The following is a 17,254-nucleotide window of genomic DNA, read 5'->3' as shown; positions in this document are numbered from 1 at the left end:
TCTAGATATTTCATGAAACTATTACATACAAGTATTATATAAGCCAGAAAAAATACCTGGTTTTGAGAGCTATGAAACAGGTCTCCTTTATCAAGATGACATACTCAGATCCCCAGAATGAAGTGCAGAATGAGACTGTGCATGCCTAGAGAAGCAGTGTGGCTCAGTGGAAAGAGCCCGGTCTTGGGAGTTAGAGGTCGTGGGTTCTAATCCTAACTCTGCCACTTGTCAGCTGTGTGACTATGGGCAAGTCACTTCACTTCTCTGGGCCTCAGTGACCTCATCTATAAAATGGGGATTAAGACTGTGAGCCCTAGGTGGGACAACTTCATTACCTTCTATCTATCCCAGCGCTTAGAACAGTGCTTGGCACATAGTAAGCGCTTAACAAGTACCAACATTATTATTATTACCCAGCGCTTAGAACAGTGTTTGGCACATAGTAAGCGCTTATCAAGTACCAACACTATTATTATTATTATTACCCAGGGCTTAGAACAGTGCTTGGCACATAGTAAGGGCTTAACAAATACCAACGTTATTATTATTACCCAGCGCTTAGACCAGTGCTTGGCACATAGTAAGGGCTTAACAAATGCCAACGTTATTATTATTACCTAGCACTTAGACCAGTGCTTGGCACATAGTAAGGGCTCAACAAATACCAACGTTATTATTATTACCCAGCTCTTAGAGCAGTGCTTGCTACATAGTAAGAGCTTAATATATACCAACGTCATTATTATTATTATTATTATTACCCAGTTCTTAGAGCAGTGCCTGGCACATAGTAAGGGTATTATTACTCAGCATTTAGAGCAGTGCTTGGCACACAGTAAGGGTTTAACAAATACCAACGTTATTATTAGACTGTAAACCCGTCAAACGGCAGGGACTGTCTCTATCTGTTGCCGACCTGTTCATCCCAAGCGCTTAGTACAGTGCTCTGCACATAGTAAGCGCTCAATAAATACTATTGAATGAATATTATTACCCAGCACTTAGAGCAGTCTTGCCACATAGTAAGGGCTTAACAAGTACCAACGTTATTATTATTATTATTACCCAGCTCTTAGAGCAGTGCTTGGCACATAGTAAGGGCTTAACAAGTACCAACGTTATTATTATTATTACCCAGATTTTACAGCAGTGCCTGGCACATAGTAAGGGCTTAACAAGTACCAACGTTATTATTATTATTACCCAGATTTTACAGCAGTGCCTGGCACATAGTAAGGGCTTAACAAGTAGCAACGTTATTATTATTATTACCCAGATTTTACAGCAGTGCCTGGCACATAGTAAGGGCTTAACAAGTAGCAACGTTATTATTATTACCCAGCTCTTAGAGCAGTGCTTGGCACATAGTAAGGGCTTAACAAATACCAACATTATTATTATCATTATTATTATTACTCAGCGCTTAGAGCAGTGCCTGGCACATAGTGAGCGCTTAACAAATACCAAATTGTTATTACTAGTAGACCTCGCAGCCCAAGAGGAGGGGCTTTCTCTACATTTGCGCAGTCAGTGTTAGGGGCCGGCGGGACTTCAGCAGCAGGAGCAGGAGCAGGAGCAGGAGCAGCAGGAGCAGGAGCAGCAGCAGGAGCAGCAGCAGCAGCAACGGCTGCGTTCGGACAGGCCAGGTCGAGGGGGTAATTTTGGGTGCTGCGGGCATCCGTAGCGGAGGGCGGGAGCTTGGCTCCCATTGGTCTTTCCGTTCCAGAAGTCAGACCGTCCTGGGGGGAAGGAGGCCGGAGCCCGAGCGGCTGGTCGACCATGCCTCGCTTCGCCCAGCTGGTCATGGGTCCTGCGGGCAGCGGAAAGGTAAGGCCCTACGGGGGGCCAAGAGCCCAAGGAGGACAGGAAGCTACTATTCATAAAATAATTATCATTAATAGGTGCTGAGCATTGTTCTAAGCGCTGGGGCAATAACAGTAATGCTATTATTATATAATATATTATATTATTTATGGTTATATTTATTATTATTTAGTGTTTATTATTTGATTATAATATATTATGTTACTGTTAATAATAATAAGGTTGGTATTTGTTAAGCGCTTACTATGTGCAGAGCACTGTTCTAAGCGCTGGGGGAGATACTGGGTTATCAGATTGACCCACGTGAGGCTCCCAGTCTTCATCCCCATTTTACGGATGAGGTCAGTGAAGCACAGAGAAGTGAAGTGACTCGCCCACAGTCACCCAGCTGCCAAGTGGCAGAGCCGGGATTTCGAACCCATGACCTCTGACTCCCAAGCCCGGGCTCTTTCCACTGAGCCACGCTGCTTCCCGTAATGTTGGTATTTGTTAAGCGCTTACTGTGTGCAGAACACCGTTCTAAGCGCTGGGGGAGATGCAGGGTCATCAGGTTGTCCCACGTGAGGCTCACAGTCTTCATCCCCATTTTATGGATGAGGTCACTGAGGCACAGAGAGTAATAATAATAATGTTGGTATTTGTTAAGCGCTTACTATGTGCAGAGCACTCTTCTAAGCGCCGGGGGAGATGCAGGGTCATCAGGTTGTCCCACGTGATGCTAATAGTCTTGTTCTTAGGGAAGCAGCGGGGCTCAGTGGAAAGAGCCCGGGCTGGGGAGTCAGAGGTCATGGGTTCGAATCCCGGCTCTGTCACTTGGCAGCTGTGGGACTGTGCGCAAGTCACTTCACTTCTCTGTGCCTCAGTTACCTCATCTGTAAAATGGGGGTGACGACTGTGAGCCTCTCGAGGGACAACCTGATGACCCCGTATCTACCCCAGTGCTTAGAACAGTGCTCTGCACATAGTAAGCGATTAACAAATACCAACATTATTATTATTATTACAAGATGATCTGGTTGTCATGGGTCCTACTTGGAACAACCTGATTTCCTTGTATCTCCCCTGTGCTCTTTCCACTAAGCCACACTGCTTCTCTCGTTATTAAACAGTAACCGGAGGAGACCAACCGGGAAGGAATGCCACGGGAACAATAGTCATAATAATATTGGAGGCATTTGTTAAGTGCTTACAGTGGGCAAAGCACTGTTCTAAATGCCGGGGAGGACACACGTTGATCAGGTTGTCCCACGTGGGGCTCACATTCTTCATCTCCATTTTACAGATGAGGTCACTGAGGCCCACAGAAGTGAAGTGGCTTGCCCAAAGTCACACAGCTGACAAGTGGCAGAATTGGGATAAAAACCCATGACCTCTGACTCCTAAGCCCAGGCTCTTCCCACTGAACATGCTGATAATGTTGGTATTTGTTAAGTGCTTACTATATGCCGAGCACTGTTCTAAACGCTGGGGAGATACAGGGTAATCAGGTTGTCCCAGTGGGGCTCACAGTCTGAATCACTATTTTACAGATGAGGAAACTGAGGCACAGAGAAGTGAAGTGACTTGCCCAAAGTCACACAGCTGACAGGTGGCGGAGCTGGGATAATAATAATAATGACGGTTGGTAAGCACTTACTTTGTGCAAAGCACTGTTGTAAGCGCTGGGGAGGATACAAGGGGATCAGATTGTCCCAGTAGGGCTCACAGTCTTAGTCCCCATTTTCCAGATGAGGTAACTGAGGCACAGAGAAGGGAAAGGACTTGCCCAAAGTCACACAGCTGACAAGTGGCAGAGCCGGGATTAGAACCCATGATCCCTGACTCCTCAGCCCGTGCTCTTTACATTGAGCCACACTGCTTCTCTAAATGGTATTTGTTAAGTGCTTACTTTGTGCCAAGCTCTGTTCTAAGCCCTGGGGTAGATACAAGGTAATCAGGTTGCCCCCCCCCCCATGGGTCTCTCAGTCTTAATCTTAGAGAAGCAGCGTGGTTTAGTGGCAAGAGCCTGGGCTTGAGAGTCAGAGGTCATGGGTTCTAATTCTGCCTCCACCACTTAGCTGTGTGACCTTGGGCAAGTCACTTCACTTCTCTGTGCCTCAGTTCCCTTATCTGTAAAATGGGGATTAAGACCATGGGCCCCATGTGGGACAACCTGATTTCTTTGTATCTCCCCCAGCGCTTAGGACAGTACTTGGCATATAGTAAGCACTTAACAAATACCATCATCATCATCGTCATCATCATTAATCCCCATTTTACAGATGAGATAACTGAGGCACAGAGAAGGGAAGTGACTTGCCCAAGGTCAAATGGCAGACTAGTGGCAGAGCTTTGAAGCTGGAAGCGAGGGATAAAGGGGTTTTGGGGAGAGGAAGTGGGGGCCATAATAATAATAATAATTGTGGCATTTGATTTGAGGATTTAGATAGTCAAGAATTTGGGGAAAGACCATAAGCTCGTCTGTGGGCTGGGAATGTGTCCACCAACTCTGATTGAGACAGTGAGCCCCACATGGGATGGGAACTGTGTCCAACTTGATTTGCTTGTGTCCACCCCAGCACTTACTACTAATAATGGCATTTATTAAGTGCTTACTATATGCAAAGCACTGTTCTAAGCACTGAGGGGGGTGATACAAGGTGATCAGATTGTCCCACGTGGAGCTCACAGTCTTAATCCCCATTTTACAGATGAGGTAACTAAGGCACAGAGAAGTGACTTGCCCAAAGTCACACAGCTGACAAGTGGATTAGAACCCATGACCTCTGACTCCCAAGCCCCTGCTCTTTCCACTGAGCCGAGGGTCTGGGACATAGTAAATGCTTAACAAATACCATCATTATTATTATTATTCTCCCAAGCGCTTGTCTGCCACTTATCTGCTGTGTGATGTTGTCAAGTCACTTAACTTCTCCGTGCCTCAGTTCCATCATCTGTAAAATGGGGATTAAGACTGTGAGCCCCGTGTGGGACATGGACTTTGTCCATCCTGATTAGCTTGTATCTACCCGAGTGCTTAGTACAGTGCCTGGCACATAGAAAATGCTTAAAAAATACTATTTTTAAAAAGTGCTTAGTATTGCAATCTGCACACAGTAAGCGCTTAATAAATATAGTGTTATTTGATTGAAATTGAAGTTTGTATGATGTAGCCTTCAGATTTACATTTATAAAAACTGGTGTTCTTTTGTACAAGATAGCATTTCATCGTGTTATACCCATTATTAATTTAGCAAAAGTTTGTGGGTCACAGAAATCTTCTCTAGATTAAGCTGTTTGAAGGCTAGAATATGTATGTTTATGATTGACATTGATCTCTGGGTTTTTAATAATTGCCATCTACTCATCTCATTTATTTTACTTTTAGAGTACTTACTGTTCTACAATGGTACAGCACTGTGAAACCCTTAATCGATCAGTTCAGGTTGTTAACCTGGATCCAGCGGCAGAACACTTCAATTATTCTGTGATGGCTGGTGAGTTCAAAATGAGATTATTTAATTTCTCTTGGTGAAAAACTCCAAGTGAGAGAGTGGTAACTCTCCAACAAATAGGCAGCTGGATAATTATACATCTTGACTAGATCATAGGATAGAAGATATGTTGCTTATTGTATAAAACAAGAAGTACAAAACACTGGTTTAAGTATGCTCCTCAGTGTTCCATATGTTGAGGCCTTTGAATATGGGGAGAGCAGACATCTGTGGGATGTGAAGGGAATGAAAAGGGGAATGAAAAGAGGATGTGAAGCATGAAAAGCAGCATGGCTTAGTGGAATAAGCACGGGCCTGGGAGTCCCAAGACCTGAGTTCCAGTCCCAGCTCTGCCACTTTCCGGCAAGTCATGTAATGCCTGTAAAATGGGAATTAAGACTGAGCTCCCTGTGGGACATTGATCTTGTCCAACTTGATTATCTTCCAGTGCTTACTCCAATGCCTGGTACATAGTAAGCACTTAACAAAAGCCATTTATTGAAAGGGAGGGAGGGAGGCAGGCTCGAGGAAGAGGTCAGTGGCTAAAGAGACCAAAACAAGGGCGAGAAGCATGTTAGCTGGGTGCACTGGGAAAAGAACACAGAGAAATAAGGGAGTAGGAAGCTGACTGAGTACTGTAAAGCTAAAGTTCTGAAGTTTCTGCTTGATGTGGAGAGGGGTGGGCAAGTCAGGTGAGAAGATGTGTATCAAATGATATTTGAGAAAAATGAACCAGGCAGAAAAGTGAAGTAAGGACTGGAGAGGGGAGAGATTAGAGACAGGGAAATCAGAAAGGAGGCTGATATAGTAGTCATGGCAGGATTTGACAAGTGCCTTGGAACAGCGTGGTGGGAATTTGGAGAGGAAGGGTTGGATTCTGGAAATGCTGTAGACGCAAAAGTGGATAGGAATTGGAGACAGAGAATGGGCCTTGAAAGAGGGAGGAGTCAAGGGTAATGTCAAGGCTTGGGCATGAGAGAAAGGGTGGATAAGGTGGGTTTGCGATAGTTAATGAAGAGTTTAGTTGTGCAATGTTGAGCTTGAGGTGTTGAGATAGGCTGAAGGCAGGAGGAAATGTGAGATTGCAGAGAAGAGAACTGGATTTTGGAATTATCTGCAGAGAAGCATTGTTTAAACTTTGGGAGTGGATTAGCTGTCCAAGGGAGTCACTGTAGATTGAGAAGAGAAGGGAACTCAGAACTAAATCCTGAAGGACCCCAAAGTTAGGAGTGGGCGGCTGCAGAAGAGCTGGGGAAAGAGGCTGAGAGGATCAGTGAGGAGAGAACTGCATCAGAAAAACTAAGGTTACAATGTTTCCAGGAGAAGAGAAATCACTGACGTTGGGGGAAGAAAGGGACCTTACCCATAGCAGCTACCCCTGTTGTCCCTACCAGTACTGCCAGCCTCTAACCCTGTCTGAAGGGGACCAGCCACGACAAAATTATTGAGAAGCAGCATGACCTAATGGAAGGAGCTTGGGTTTGCCACTGGTCTGTGTAGCCTTGGACAAGTTATTTAACTTCTCTGGGCCTCAGTTACCTAATCTGTAAAATGGGGACTGACTGCCAACAATATGAGGGAAAGGGTCTGTGTCCAATCTGACTATGTTGTATCTATCTCAGCATTTAGTACATGCCTCACACTTAGTAAGCACTTAACAAAAACCATTAAAAAAATAACCCATTAAGCAAAGTAGTTGGTATGTGGGATAGGGAGAAGAGGGAAGCCATGAGGACAGGCAGGGTTTCATGTATGTAGTGTAGGAATTTGTTATAAAGTTAGATTCGATTTGATAAACACAAAATAGGGTGTAAATTTTGAGATGTTCTAAGTACATTCGTCGTGAATTTGGAGGGTCCCTATGTCAATGCCTGATTTTTCCTTCTGTTGAACAGTATTTCTTATACCCCAAACAGGTATGTGTAGGAAAGATAAGTCAATGCACGTGAGCTTCTCTGAGCTTCCTGGTTTATTTTAGGAATGCTGTAATACACTCTGGAAATCTTGGTTATTTCAGATATCCGAGAGCTGATTGAAGTGGATGATGTAATGGAGGATGGTTCCTTAAAGTTTGGTCCCAATGGTGGTTTGGTATTTTGCATGGAATACTTTGCTAATAATTTTGACTGGCTTGAAAACTGCCTTGGACATGTAGAAGATGATTATATCCTTTTTGACTGTCCAGGTAAGCAGACATCAAATACTTTGGTTCATTTTTCACCTCCTGGGCTATAGTGATGATATTTGAAGGTAGAAAATTGAATTGTAATAAGCATTTGGGGAGCCAGTGTTAGGGCTGCTGTATGGTTTCCTGCTGTTATTTATTAGAATGATTACTTGGGAAAGAATCTAGGTGAGATTGTTACCCTTAATTGATGGCACATCTACCTAATTTTTAAAATCTTATCTTCCTGTTTCATGATTATATTGATAATTTTCTGCATATCCATAAAAGGGCCTAATGAAAGGTGCCAATTTTTTGGCTTGTGAACGGGGATACGTAACAGGCAGGAGGGATTTTATCGGGACCTGGAGACTTGGAGGGGACAAGCTTCAAGGAGCTCACAGGTCTGAGCACCACCTTTGCGTTCCAACACCTTTTTTTTCCTTTCTAAAGTTTTGTCTGGATGCTTTTAGGGCAGATTGAACTATATACTCACCTGCCAGTGATGAGACAGTTGGTTGAACAATTACAGCAATGGGAGTTCCGCGTCTGTGGTGTTTTTCTGGTGGATTCTCAGTTTATGGTGGAGTCATTCAAGGTATAATTTGTAAATGATTCTAAGAGCAAAGTTCCATCAGTTATAGCTGAAAATAAGCTCCATGTACTTTACCGCTTCTGTCTGTTTCTGAAATTTTACCTTTGTGTGTGGTCTGACGGTACAAATTATTATTAAGCGATAGACTTAGATTATAAGGATTGTACTGAAGAAAAATATGGTGGATGTAATTTTGTGGTCATGCCAACTCTGCTTTTCAGGGCTGATTTTTCCAGACTTCCTTACTCCCACTTTTCCTTCTTTCTGATTTCTTTTGGATCATTTCATTGCTCTTTAGCAACTCCAAAAGGGGTGATGGGGTAAGGAAAGCAGCAGGGAGCAGAGTAGTCTAGTGGAAAGAGCATAGACTTGGGAGTTAGTTGACCTTGATTGTAATCCCCGTTCTGCCACTTGCCTGCTCTCTGACCTTGGGCAAGTCACTTAGGTTCTGTGTGCCTCAGTGACCTCATCTGCAAAACAGTTCAATGCCTGTTCTCCCTCCTACTTAGACAAAGAGCCCCATGTGGGACAGGGACCATCCAACCTTTCCTTCATTCATTCAGTTATATTTACTGAGCGATTACCGTATGCAAAGCATTGTACTAAGTGCTTGGGAGAATACAGTATTACGTTGCATATGCCCTAGTGCTTAATATAGTGCTTGGCATATAGTAAGCACTCAATAAATACCTGTAAGGAAAATGACATTTAGGCCAGTTTGCTATATATGTTAGCAGCTCTTACTTAGGAAAGGAGGTTTCTGGATTATTTGTTTATTTCCTCATCAGCCCTGATAATTTAGAGTTGACTGACCAATCAGTGATATTTAATGAGCACGTTCTATGTGCCGAGTCCATGCTAAATGCCTGAGAGAGTAGAATATACTAGTGCTGGTAGATACATTCCTTGACTAGTATGGTATTATCTCGATTAACTAGTGGGGGCTGTTCTTCTGTTGCAGATTAATTTTGCTCTTCCATCTGTCTCAAGTAGCCAGAGCCCCCTAAAACAGAGGTCTACAGCCTTTGCATAAGATAGAAATCTTTTGCCCAGAGTGTGCCTTCGTGTCTGGACAGCTTTTCTAGCCTAGAAGAAATTCTAGGCTTCTCGTAAGCTGGAAAACTCTGGTTGTGCATACTGCCCAAACAGCTGAGACCAAAAAAAAAAAAAATTACCAATCTTCACTGCGAGAGGCATTTTTTTAATTTTCCTTCTTTACGCTGTTCCCAAACAAGAGGTCAGGTTGGATAATCGAGCCTATGTGATATAATGCTTCCCTAGTGGAAACCCGTGATTACAAAGAACTTGGTCAGATAAAGATTTTCCTTTGATATTACTTTTGTTGTTTCCTCCTTCAGTTTATCTCTGGTGTCATGGCAGCACTCAGTGCAATGGTGTCTCTAGAAATTCCTCAGGTCAATATTATGACCAAAATGGATTTGCTGAGCAAGAAAGCTAAAAAGGAAATAGAGAAGTAAGTTCTTAACATTATTCTGTGGTGGGGGGGAGAGTGAGTTCAGGGAGGTGAGGCAAGAAGGCTGGGGGGAACAGGGTGAAGGGTGGGGCAAGGGGTGGAAGGAATTTAGTTTCCTGCAGCGATTGGACGAAACACCGGGGCCTGGTGTGAATTTGCTGGGGTAAGTAGCAAACAGTACAGGTCACAGTTTGGGGCAGACTGTAGTGAGAAACAGATCCCCACTAAAAAAAAAGGCAGTATATTTATTAAAATGGTAAATAATATAAAAACATTTATTTTAAAATTTTACTTTCTCACCCTTGATTACCCCTCCCTTTTGACTCTAAGGTTTCTTGATCCAGATATGTATTCTTTGATAGAGGATTCTTCAGGTGTCTTAAAAAGTAAAAAGTTCAAGAAAATGACTAAAGCTATATGTGGATTGGTAAGTTTCAGTAAAAATATAATCTCTAGAAATTTAAGTGCTCACAATGCTTTTGTTGCCATATTAAAATGTAGTAATAATGATTGCGGTATTTGTAAACACTTAGTGTGTGCCAAGCATTGTGCTAAGTGCTGGGGGAGAGAAAAGATAATTAGATTGGCCACAGTTCCTGTCCCACGGGAAATGCACAGTCTAAGCGGGGGAAGGAGAGCAGGGATTTAATTCCCATTTTACAAGTGATGAAACTAAGGGACAGAGAAGTTAAGTGATCTGTCCAAAGTCACTCAGCAGGCAAGTAGCAGAGCCGGGTTTAGAACCAAGGTCTCCTGATAGCCAGTCCCATGCTTTTTCCTCCATGCCATGCTGCCTCTTAAAGTCTTCGGTGTAGTGGAAGGAGCATGGACCTGGGAGTCAGGAGACATGGGCTCTCTTCCCAGCTCCACTGCTTGCCTGTTCCATGACCTTGGGCAAGTGACTTCACTTCTTCATGCCTCAGTTTCTTCCTTTGTAAAATCTGGAATAATAAATGTGGCATTTGGTAAGCGCTTACTGTGTGCCAGACACTGTACTAAACTCTGGGGTGGATACAAGCAAATTGGGTTGGACACAGTCCCTGTCCTACATGGGGCTCCTAGTTTTCAATCCCCATTTTAAAAGATGAGGTAACTGAGGCACAGAGAAATGAAGTGACTTGCCCAAGGCCACACAGCAGACAAGTGGCAGAGCTGGGATTAGCTGTGATTGGATGACCTTCTGACTCCCAGGTCCTTGCTCTATCCATGCTGTTTCTATAAGAATAAGATTTCTATTTTCCCTCCCCATTAGACTCTAAGCCCCATGTGGGACAGGCACTATAATAGTATTTATTGAACACTTACTTTGTGCAGAGTAATGTACTAAGCACTCTATCTGCGTCTTTCTCCCCCTCTAAACTGTAAACTCATTATGGGCAGGGAACCTGTCTGCTAATTCAGACAGGTGCTAAGAAGCAGCGTGGCTCAGTGGAAAGAGCCTGGGCTTTGGAGTCAGAGGTCATGAGTTCGACTCCTGGCTCTGCCACTTGTCAACTATGTGACTGTGGGCAAGTCACTTCACTTCTCTGTGCCTCAGGTCCTTCATCTGTAAAATGGGGTTAAAAGTGTGTGAGCCCCATGTGGGACAACCTGATTACCCTGTATCTCCCCCAGTGCTTAGAACAGTGCTCGGCACCTAGTAAGCGCTTAACAAATACCAACATTATTATTATTATTAATTCTGTTGTATTGTATTCTCTCAAGCACTTAGAACAGTGCTCTGCCCTTTGTAAGTGCTCAATAAGTACGATTGATTGATACAGTACAGTTGGTAATATCCCTGCCCTCAAGAAGTTTACATTGTATTGGGGGAAATGGATGTTATTTCTCATCTGTATATACCTACCCCAGGGTTTAGTACAGTGCTTGACATGTAGTCAGTGCCTAACAGCTATCTCAATCATTATTATTACTTGAAATTTACAAGACCTTATGGTTTCAACAAAATTGTGCCTTCCAAAAAAGAGGTTCTGAGTTTTTGATGGGATTAGCTTTTGTGTTTATGGGTTTTGTGGGGAGGAGGGTGAATTTGGTAGAAAAGAAAGGCTTTTCTGCCGAGAATGTAGTCAACGGAAAAGTAGGATTTTTTCTGATACTAGAGGTGAGAGAGGACAGTGGACAGAAGAAGCAAAATTTTAAAGGGACTGGAATTTCATCGGGCAACCTGCTTGGTACTCGGTGTTTGAATTCTCTGCTATATCTGAAAGGGAAGTGGCGTGGTGGATGAATCTAATCACTCAGTAGTATTTAAGCCCCTGCTGTGGGCAACAGAGCTATATTAAGGGCTCTGGAGTGTACAATACAAATAGAAGACACAATCCCTGCCCTCAAGAAATTCACAGTCTAAAGGAGGCAAACATACACATATTTACAGATAGGAAAAAGAGAGTGGGAATATGTCTATGTGATAAGTTTATTGGTCAGAATAGTAAAGTGATATTTGCATATCAAACTTCAAGTGGTGAGTTGTGTGCAAAAGTGCAGAGATGATAGCAGAGAAAGGCAGTGACATGGAGCGAAGAAAAATTAATTGTGGAAAGCCTCTTGGAGAAAGTAAGATTTTATAATGGAGATGAAGCAGAGTGGCCTAGTGAAAAGAGCACGGGCCTGGGAGTCAGAGGATCTCATTCACCCCACACATCTAATCCGTCACCAAGGCCTGCCGGTCTCACCTTTATAATATTGCCAAGATCCTCCCTTTCCTTTCCATCCAAATGGCTATCTTACTGGTACAGGCTCTCATAATATCCCGGCTGGATTATTGTGTCAGCCTTCTCTCTGATCTCCCTTCCTCCTGTCTCTCCTCGCTCCAGTCTGTTCTTCATTCTGCTGCCCGGATCAATCTTCCTGCAGGAACGCTCTGGGCATGTCACTCCCCTCCTTAGAAACCTCCAGTGGTTGCCTATCGACCTTCGCCCAAAACAAAAACTTCTCACTCTGGGCTTCAAGGCTCTCCATCACCTTGCCCCCCCCAACTCTCCTCCCTTCTCTCTTTCTACTGCCCACCCTACACGCTCCGCTCCTCTGCCGCTCACCTCCTCACCGTCCCCCATTCTCGCCTATCCCACCATTGACCCCTGGCCCACGTCCTCCTGCTGTCCTGGAATGCCCTCCCTCCTCACCTCCACCAAACTAACTCTCTTCCCCTCTTTAAAGCCCTTTTGAGAGCTCACCTCCTCCAAGAGGCCTTCCCAGACTGAGCTTCCCCTTTTCCTTCTGCCCCCTCTGCTGCCTCTCTGCCCCCCTTCACCTCCCCTCAGCTAATCCCCCTTTCCCTCGCTTTCCCTCTGCTCCTCCCCCCTCCTTTCCCCTCCCCTCAGCACTGTGCTCATTTGCTCATTTGAATATACTTTTAACAACCTATTTATTTTGTTAATGAGATGTACATCCCCTTGATTCTATTTATTGCTATTGTTTTTGTCTGTCTCTTAGACTGTAAGCCCGTCAATGGGAAGGGATTGTTTCTCTCTGTTGCCGAATTATACATTCCAAGCGCTTAGTACAGTGCTCTGCACATAGTAAGCACTCAATAAATATGAATGAATGAATGAATGACCTGGGTTCTAATCCTAGCTCTGCTGGTGATTTGCTCTGGGACTTTGGGCAAGCCACTTAAATTCTCTGTGCCTCAGTTACCTCATCTGTAAAATGGGGATTAAATCTCCCTTCCTCCAGTTTAGACTCTGAGCCCTATGTGAGTCAGGGACTGTGTCCAACCTGATAATCTTTTATCTACCCCAGTGCTTAGAATAGTGCTTAACAGATACCATTTAAAAAAATAGATGGGGAATGCTGTGGACTGGGAACTCTGAAGGTCAGTGTCAGGGAATCCAAGGTTAGATAAAATTTCGAGGAGAACGGGGTGGTCTACAGTGTCAAATGGCTGAGAGGTCTGGGGAGGATTAGGATGGAGTGGAGGCAGCCAGATTTGGTGAGGAGGAGGTCATTGGTTACCTTAGAGAGGGCTATTTCTGCAAAGGGGCGGAAGCCTGATTGGAGGGGGGATCTAGGAAAGAATTGGAGAAGAGGAAGTGGAAACAGCAGGTGGAAACAACTCTCTCCAGAAGTTTGGAGAGAAATGGTAGGAGGGAGATGGGGTGATAACTGGAGGGAGCAGTTGGGTCAAGGGAAGGTTTTTTTAGGATAGGGGATACATAAGCATATTTGAAAACAGTGGGGAAGAAGCCATTGGAAAGTGAACAGTTGAAGATGGAAGTCTCTCTTCCCCTCTTCAAAGCCCTACTGAGAGCTCATCTCCTGCAGGAGGCCTTCCCAGACTGAGCCCCCCCCCTTTCCCTCTGCTCCTCCTCCCCTTCCCTCTCACCCTCTGCTCTTCCCCCTTCCCCTCCCCTCAGCACTGTGCTCAATTGTATATATTATTTATTACCCTATTCATTTTGTTAATGAGGTATATATCTCCTTGATTCTATTTATCTTGATGATGTTGTCTTCTTTTGTTCTGTTTTGCTTTGCTTTGCTGTCTGTCTCCCCTGTTTAGACTGTGAGCCCGTTATTGGGCAGGGATTGTCTCTGTTGCCGAATTGTACATTCCAAGCGCTTAGTACAGTGCTCTGCACATAGTAAGCGCTCAATAAATACTATTGAATGAATGAATAAAGTCAAAGAGGGAAGAAGGGGAAGGGGGAGTATTTTAAAAGGTTTGAAGGGATGGGATCAGTAGCACAGATAGAGGGGGGAAGATTTAAAGAGGAAGAGAAAGATTGAGTTACTGCAGAGAATATAGGGAGAATTGAAGAGAGTGGAGGAGGGGTGGGGATTGGAGAGGAACAGGGGAGATTTTAGGGAGATCACACTTAACGATTTCAGTTTTGTTGATGAAGTATGTGGCCAAGTCATCAGGGGAAAGAGGTGGTGGGGAAGGGAGGACAGGAGGTTTGAGAAGGGAATTAAATGTCTGGAAACTGATGGGGGCAGGGGATGGGAATGAATTAGGAAGGAGGAGTATGGTCGTCGGGCAGTGGAGAGGGCTGAATTGAAGCAGATATGAATGAATTTAAAGTGAACAAGGTCAGAGAGGCGTCTGGATTTCCTCCAACAGTCCTCCGCAGCCCAGACACAGGAGTGGAAGAAGTGGACTATGCAGGGCTGTCGGTCAGTGGTACGAGACTGGTGGAGGGACAGGGGGACAAGGGAGTTTAGTGGAGGGGGTAGTGTCGAGTGTGTCAATTTGTGCATTAGGAGAAGGTATCTTGGGTATGGAAACCAAACGGTAGGATAGGATAGCTATAGAATATTGGAGCTGATCAAAAAAACAGAGGTCTCTATAGGGGAAAAGGACAGTTTTGCAGGGGGGTGGGTATATGGGAAAAAGCAGGTGAGGTGGTGCTCTGATAGAGGAATTTCAGATTGCTGAGGGTAGATATCGTACAGTTACCCGAGATTATAAGATCAAGTGTGTGCTCAAGTTGGTGAGTGTGTGAAGTGGGATGGAGCAGGATTTTCAATGGAGTATAGAGTGAGAGAAGGTGGGCAGTGGAAGGATCATCGGGGACATCCATGTGAATGTTGAAGTTCCCGAGGATCAATGTAGGGATGGAGAATGAGAGAAGGAATGTGAGAAAGGGATCAACATGGTTCAGAAAATTGGAGGAGGGGACTTGGGGGGCATAGTAGGGGACCTACTATGCGCAGAGCCCTGTACCAAGTGGTGGAAAAAAAAGGGAAAAGAACAGTTCTGTAGGGGATGGAAATGAAATGGCAGGTTGCAACTGTAGTTGGAAATGAGTAGTTGGAAATGCTTATGGGAAGCAGCATGGCTTAGTGGAAGTAGCACGGGCTTGGGAGTCAGAGGACACGGGTTCTAATTCCAGCTCTGCCACTTGTCTGCTGTGTGACCTTGGGCAAGCCTCAGTTCCCTCATCTGTAAAATGGGGATTAAAACTGAGCCCCACGTGGGACAACCTGATTACCTTGTATCCACCCCAGCACTTAGAACAGTGCTCGGCACATAGTAAGCGCTTCACAATTACCATAATTATTATTATTATTAAATGAGAATTTTGTCTGCTTGTATGATTCTGGTCCCAAACTGATGTGTCTATCAGCCACTCCACCCATAGAGTTAGATAAGCGTTACCCTCAAAATTAATTTTCCCACGTTCTTACTCTTTTCAAACGTGAAATTGATTAAATGAGAAATAAATTTTGGCAGGAACGATAACCACACATTTTATTCAGAAACATTAGGGTTCTCCTCTCTGAAATCCCTATCATTTAGATTGATGACTACAGCATGGTTCGATTTTTACCATATGATCAGTCTGATGAAGAAAGCATGAACATCGTCCTGCAGCATATTGACTTTGCTATTCAATATGGAGAAGACTTGGAATTTAAGGAGCCAAAGGTATGTTTGATTTTTGTGTTGGGATTTTTTGGTCTCAATCATCTTTTCCTTCTAAAGACAAAATGTCAAATATTTTGGGCATTTAAATACCCGTAAACCAGACACTGGCTTTTGACTTACGAAATCCAAGTTGTTAAGTACTTTATTCTTGATGGGAATATCTTCTGTGGTATGATGCTTTATTTTTAATTTATTTACTCCCTCCTTAGCACTTGTATGCATTGGTGCAGTTTTTCATTTAAAGGGGGGAGGCAAACATAAAAATAACTAGAGAGGTCAAAAGAGTTAATTGGTACATACTAAGAGCCTAATTCAATGAACCAACCGCACCATGTGGGTGTTCAATAAAGTTTTCTACAACTACTTGGACTTCCTAAGCCTAAGCCACCAACAAATTGTGTTATAGCCTACACTGTTTAAAAAAACCTTTAACATTAACACTATACCGAAAGGAGTTGTGCTGAGTTGTCTTGTGTTCTCTTACCTGAAGTAAGTCATGTAAACTGACATTCGCAAGTTAGTATGGTTAGTAAGTCAGGTTCATGTGAGAATGAGGTGAGAATGAGTTTCCCACTGTGTTTTATCTTGCCCAGTTGATCAGAATATCCCTCACTTAGAGGTACAAAAGAGAAAAAAACTCAGAAGAGGCAGCCCAATAATAATCTTTTTTTTTTATGGCAGGAATCTGAAGAAGATAGATCATCCATGTTTGATGAATTTTTTCAGGCCCGAGGGGATGAATGAAGACTTTCCAAAAAGTGTGCTTATGAAATGTGAAGAGCTTATGGGAGCCTTGAGTTATTTTTCCCATAGGAAGCTGTTTGGGTCAAGGTGATATTGAACTTCAGTTGGAAAGAATACTTGTTCCAATGTGATTTGCTCAGATCAGTAATCCAGAGTTCAGTATTTAAAAGCTAACAATCCTCCCTGCAAACCTGCAGCTTCTTAGGAACTAAATTTTGAGTTGGAAAGATTTGCTGTCATTTATGGGCAGTAAGATTTAACCTTTTTTTAATTGTTGCTTTTGCTATGTACATTAAAAGTAGCTGAATTTCAAAATTTAGGGTTTTTTTCATTGGTTTTCCAAATTATTGTAAAATTGACATACAAGAAAAAGTCATAGTCTTTTCCCAGCTATTTAAAAATCATTGTTTTCTGGTCTCATTGCACCTCCGCACCCCCTCAGCCCCCTTTTTTGGGATTGGGAGGTTGGCTGGAGTGGGGAGGGAGGCCTAATGTGTGGAAGAGTATTTGAAGGATGAAATGTATTAAATATATATTTTTTTATAAAAGCAAAACCCTTTTATAAAATAGAAAATGCAAAGTTGATTCTGAACTACACTTGCCCCTTTCTGGC

General features: G+C 43.6%; 1 protein-coding gene across 1 annotated transcript; it reads left to right on the top strand.

Annotated features, from left to right (window-relative positions):
• The first annotated feature begins 1,727 nt into the window (after positions 1–1,727).
• On the top strand, positions 1,728–17,034 carry GPN3 (GPN-loop GTPase 3). Its single transcript, XM_016225489.2, has 8 exons — positions 1,728–1,827; positions 5,192–5,300; positions 7,315–7,482; positions 7,935–8,059; positions 9,415–9,530; positions 9,861–9,957; positions 15,769–15,897; positions 16,579–17,034. Exons 1-8 carry the CDS (start codon positions 1,780–1,782, stop codon positions 16,639–16,641), a joined length of 855 nt encoding a protein of 284 aa, XP_016080975.2. The 5' UTR covers positions 1,728–1,779; the 3' UTR covers positions 16,642–17,034.
• The last annotated feature ends 220 nt before the right edge of the window (positions 17,035–17,254 follow it).

Source organism: Ornithorhynchus anatinus, chromosome 2, assembly GCF_004115215.2.
Source record: "Ornithorhynchus anatinus isolate Pmale09 chromosome 2, mOrnAna1.pri.v4, whole genome shotgun sequence".
In the NCBI taxonomy this organism is placed as follows: Eukaryota; Metazoa; Chordata; class Mammalia; order Monotremata; family Ornithorhynchidae; genus Ornithorhynchus; species Ornithorhynchus anatinus.
This window is presented reverse-complemented; position numbering and strand designations above follow the sequence as displayed.

Coding starts and splice junctions, on each gene's coding strand:
- GPN3 (XM_016225489.2), top strand. CDS start 1,780: ATGCCTCGCTTCGCCCAGCTGGTCATGGGTCCTGCGGGCAGCGGAAAG. Junction 7,483..7,934: donor TATCCTTTTTGACTGTCCAG/GTAAGCAGACAT, acceptor GGATGCTTTTAG/GGCAGATTGAACTATATACT. Junction 8,060..9,414: donor TTATGGTGGAGTCATTCAAG/GTATAATTTGTA, acceptor TTCCTCCTTCAG/TTTATCTCTGGTGTCATGGC.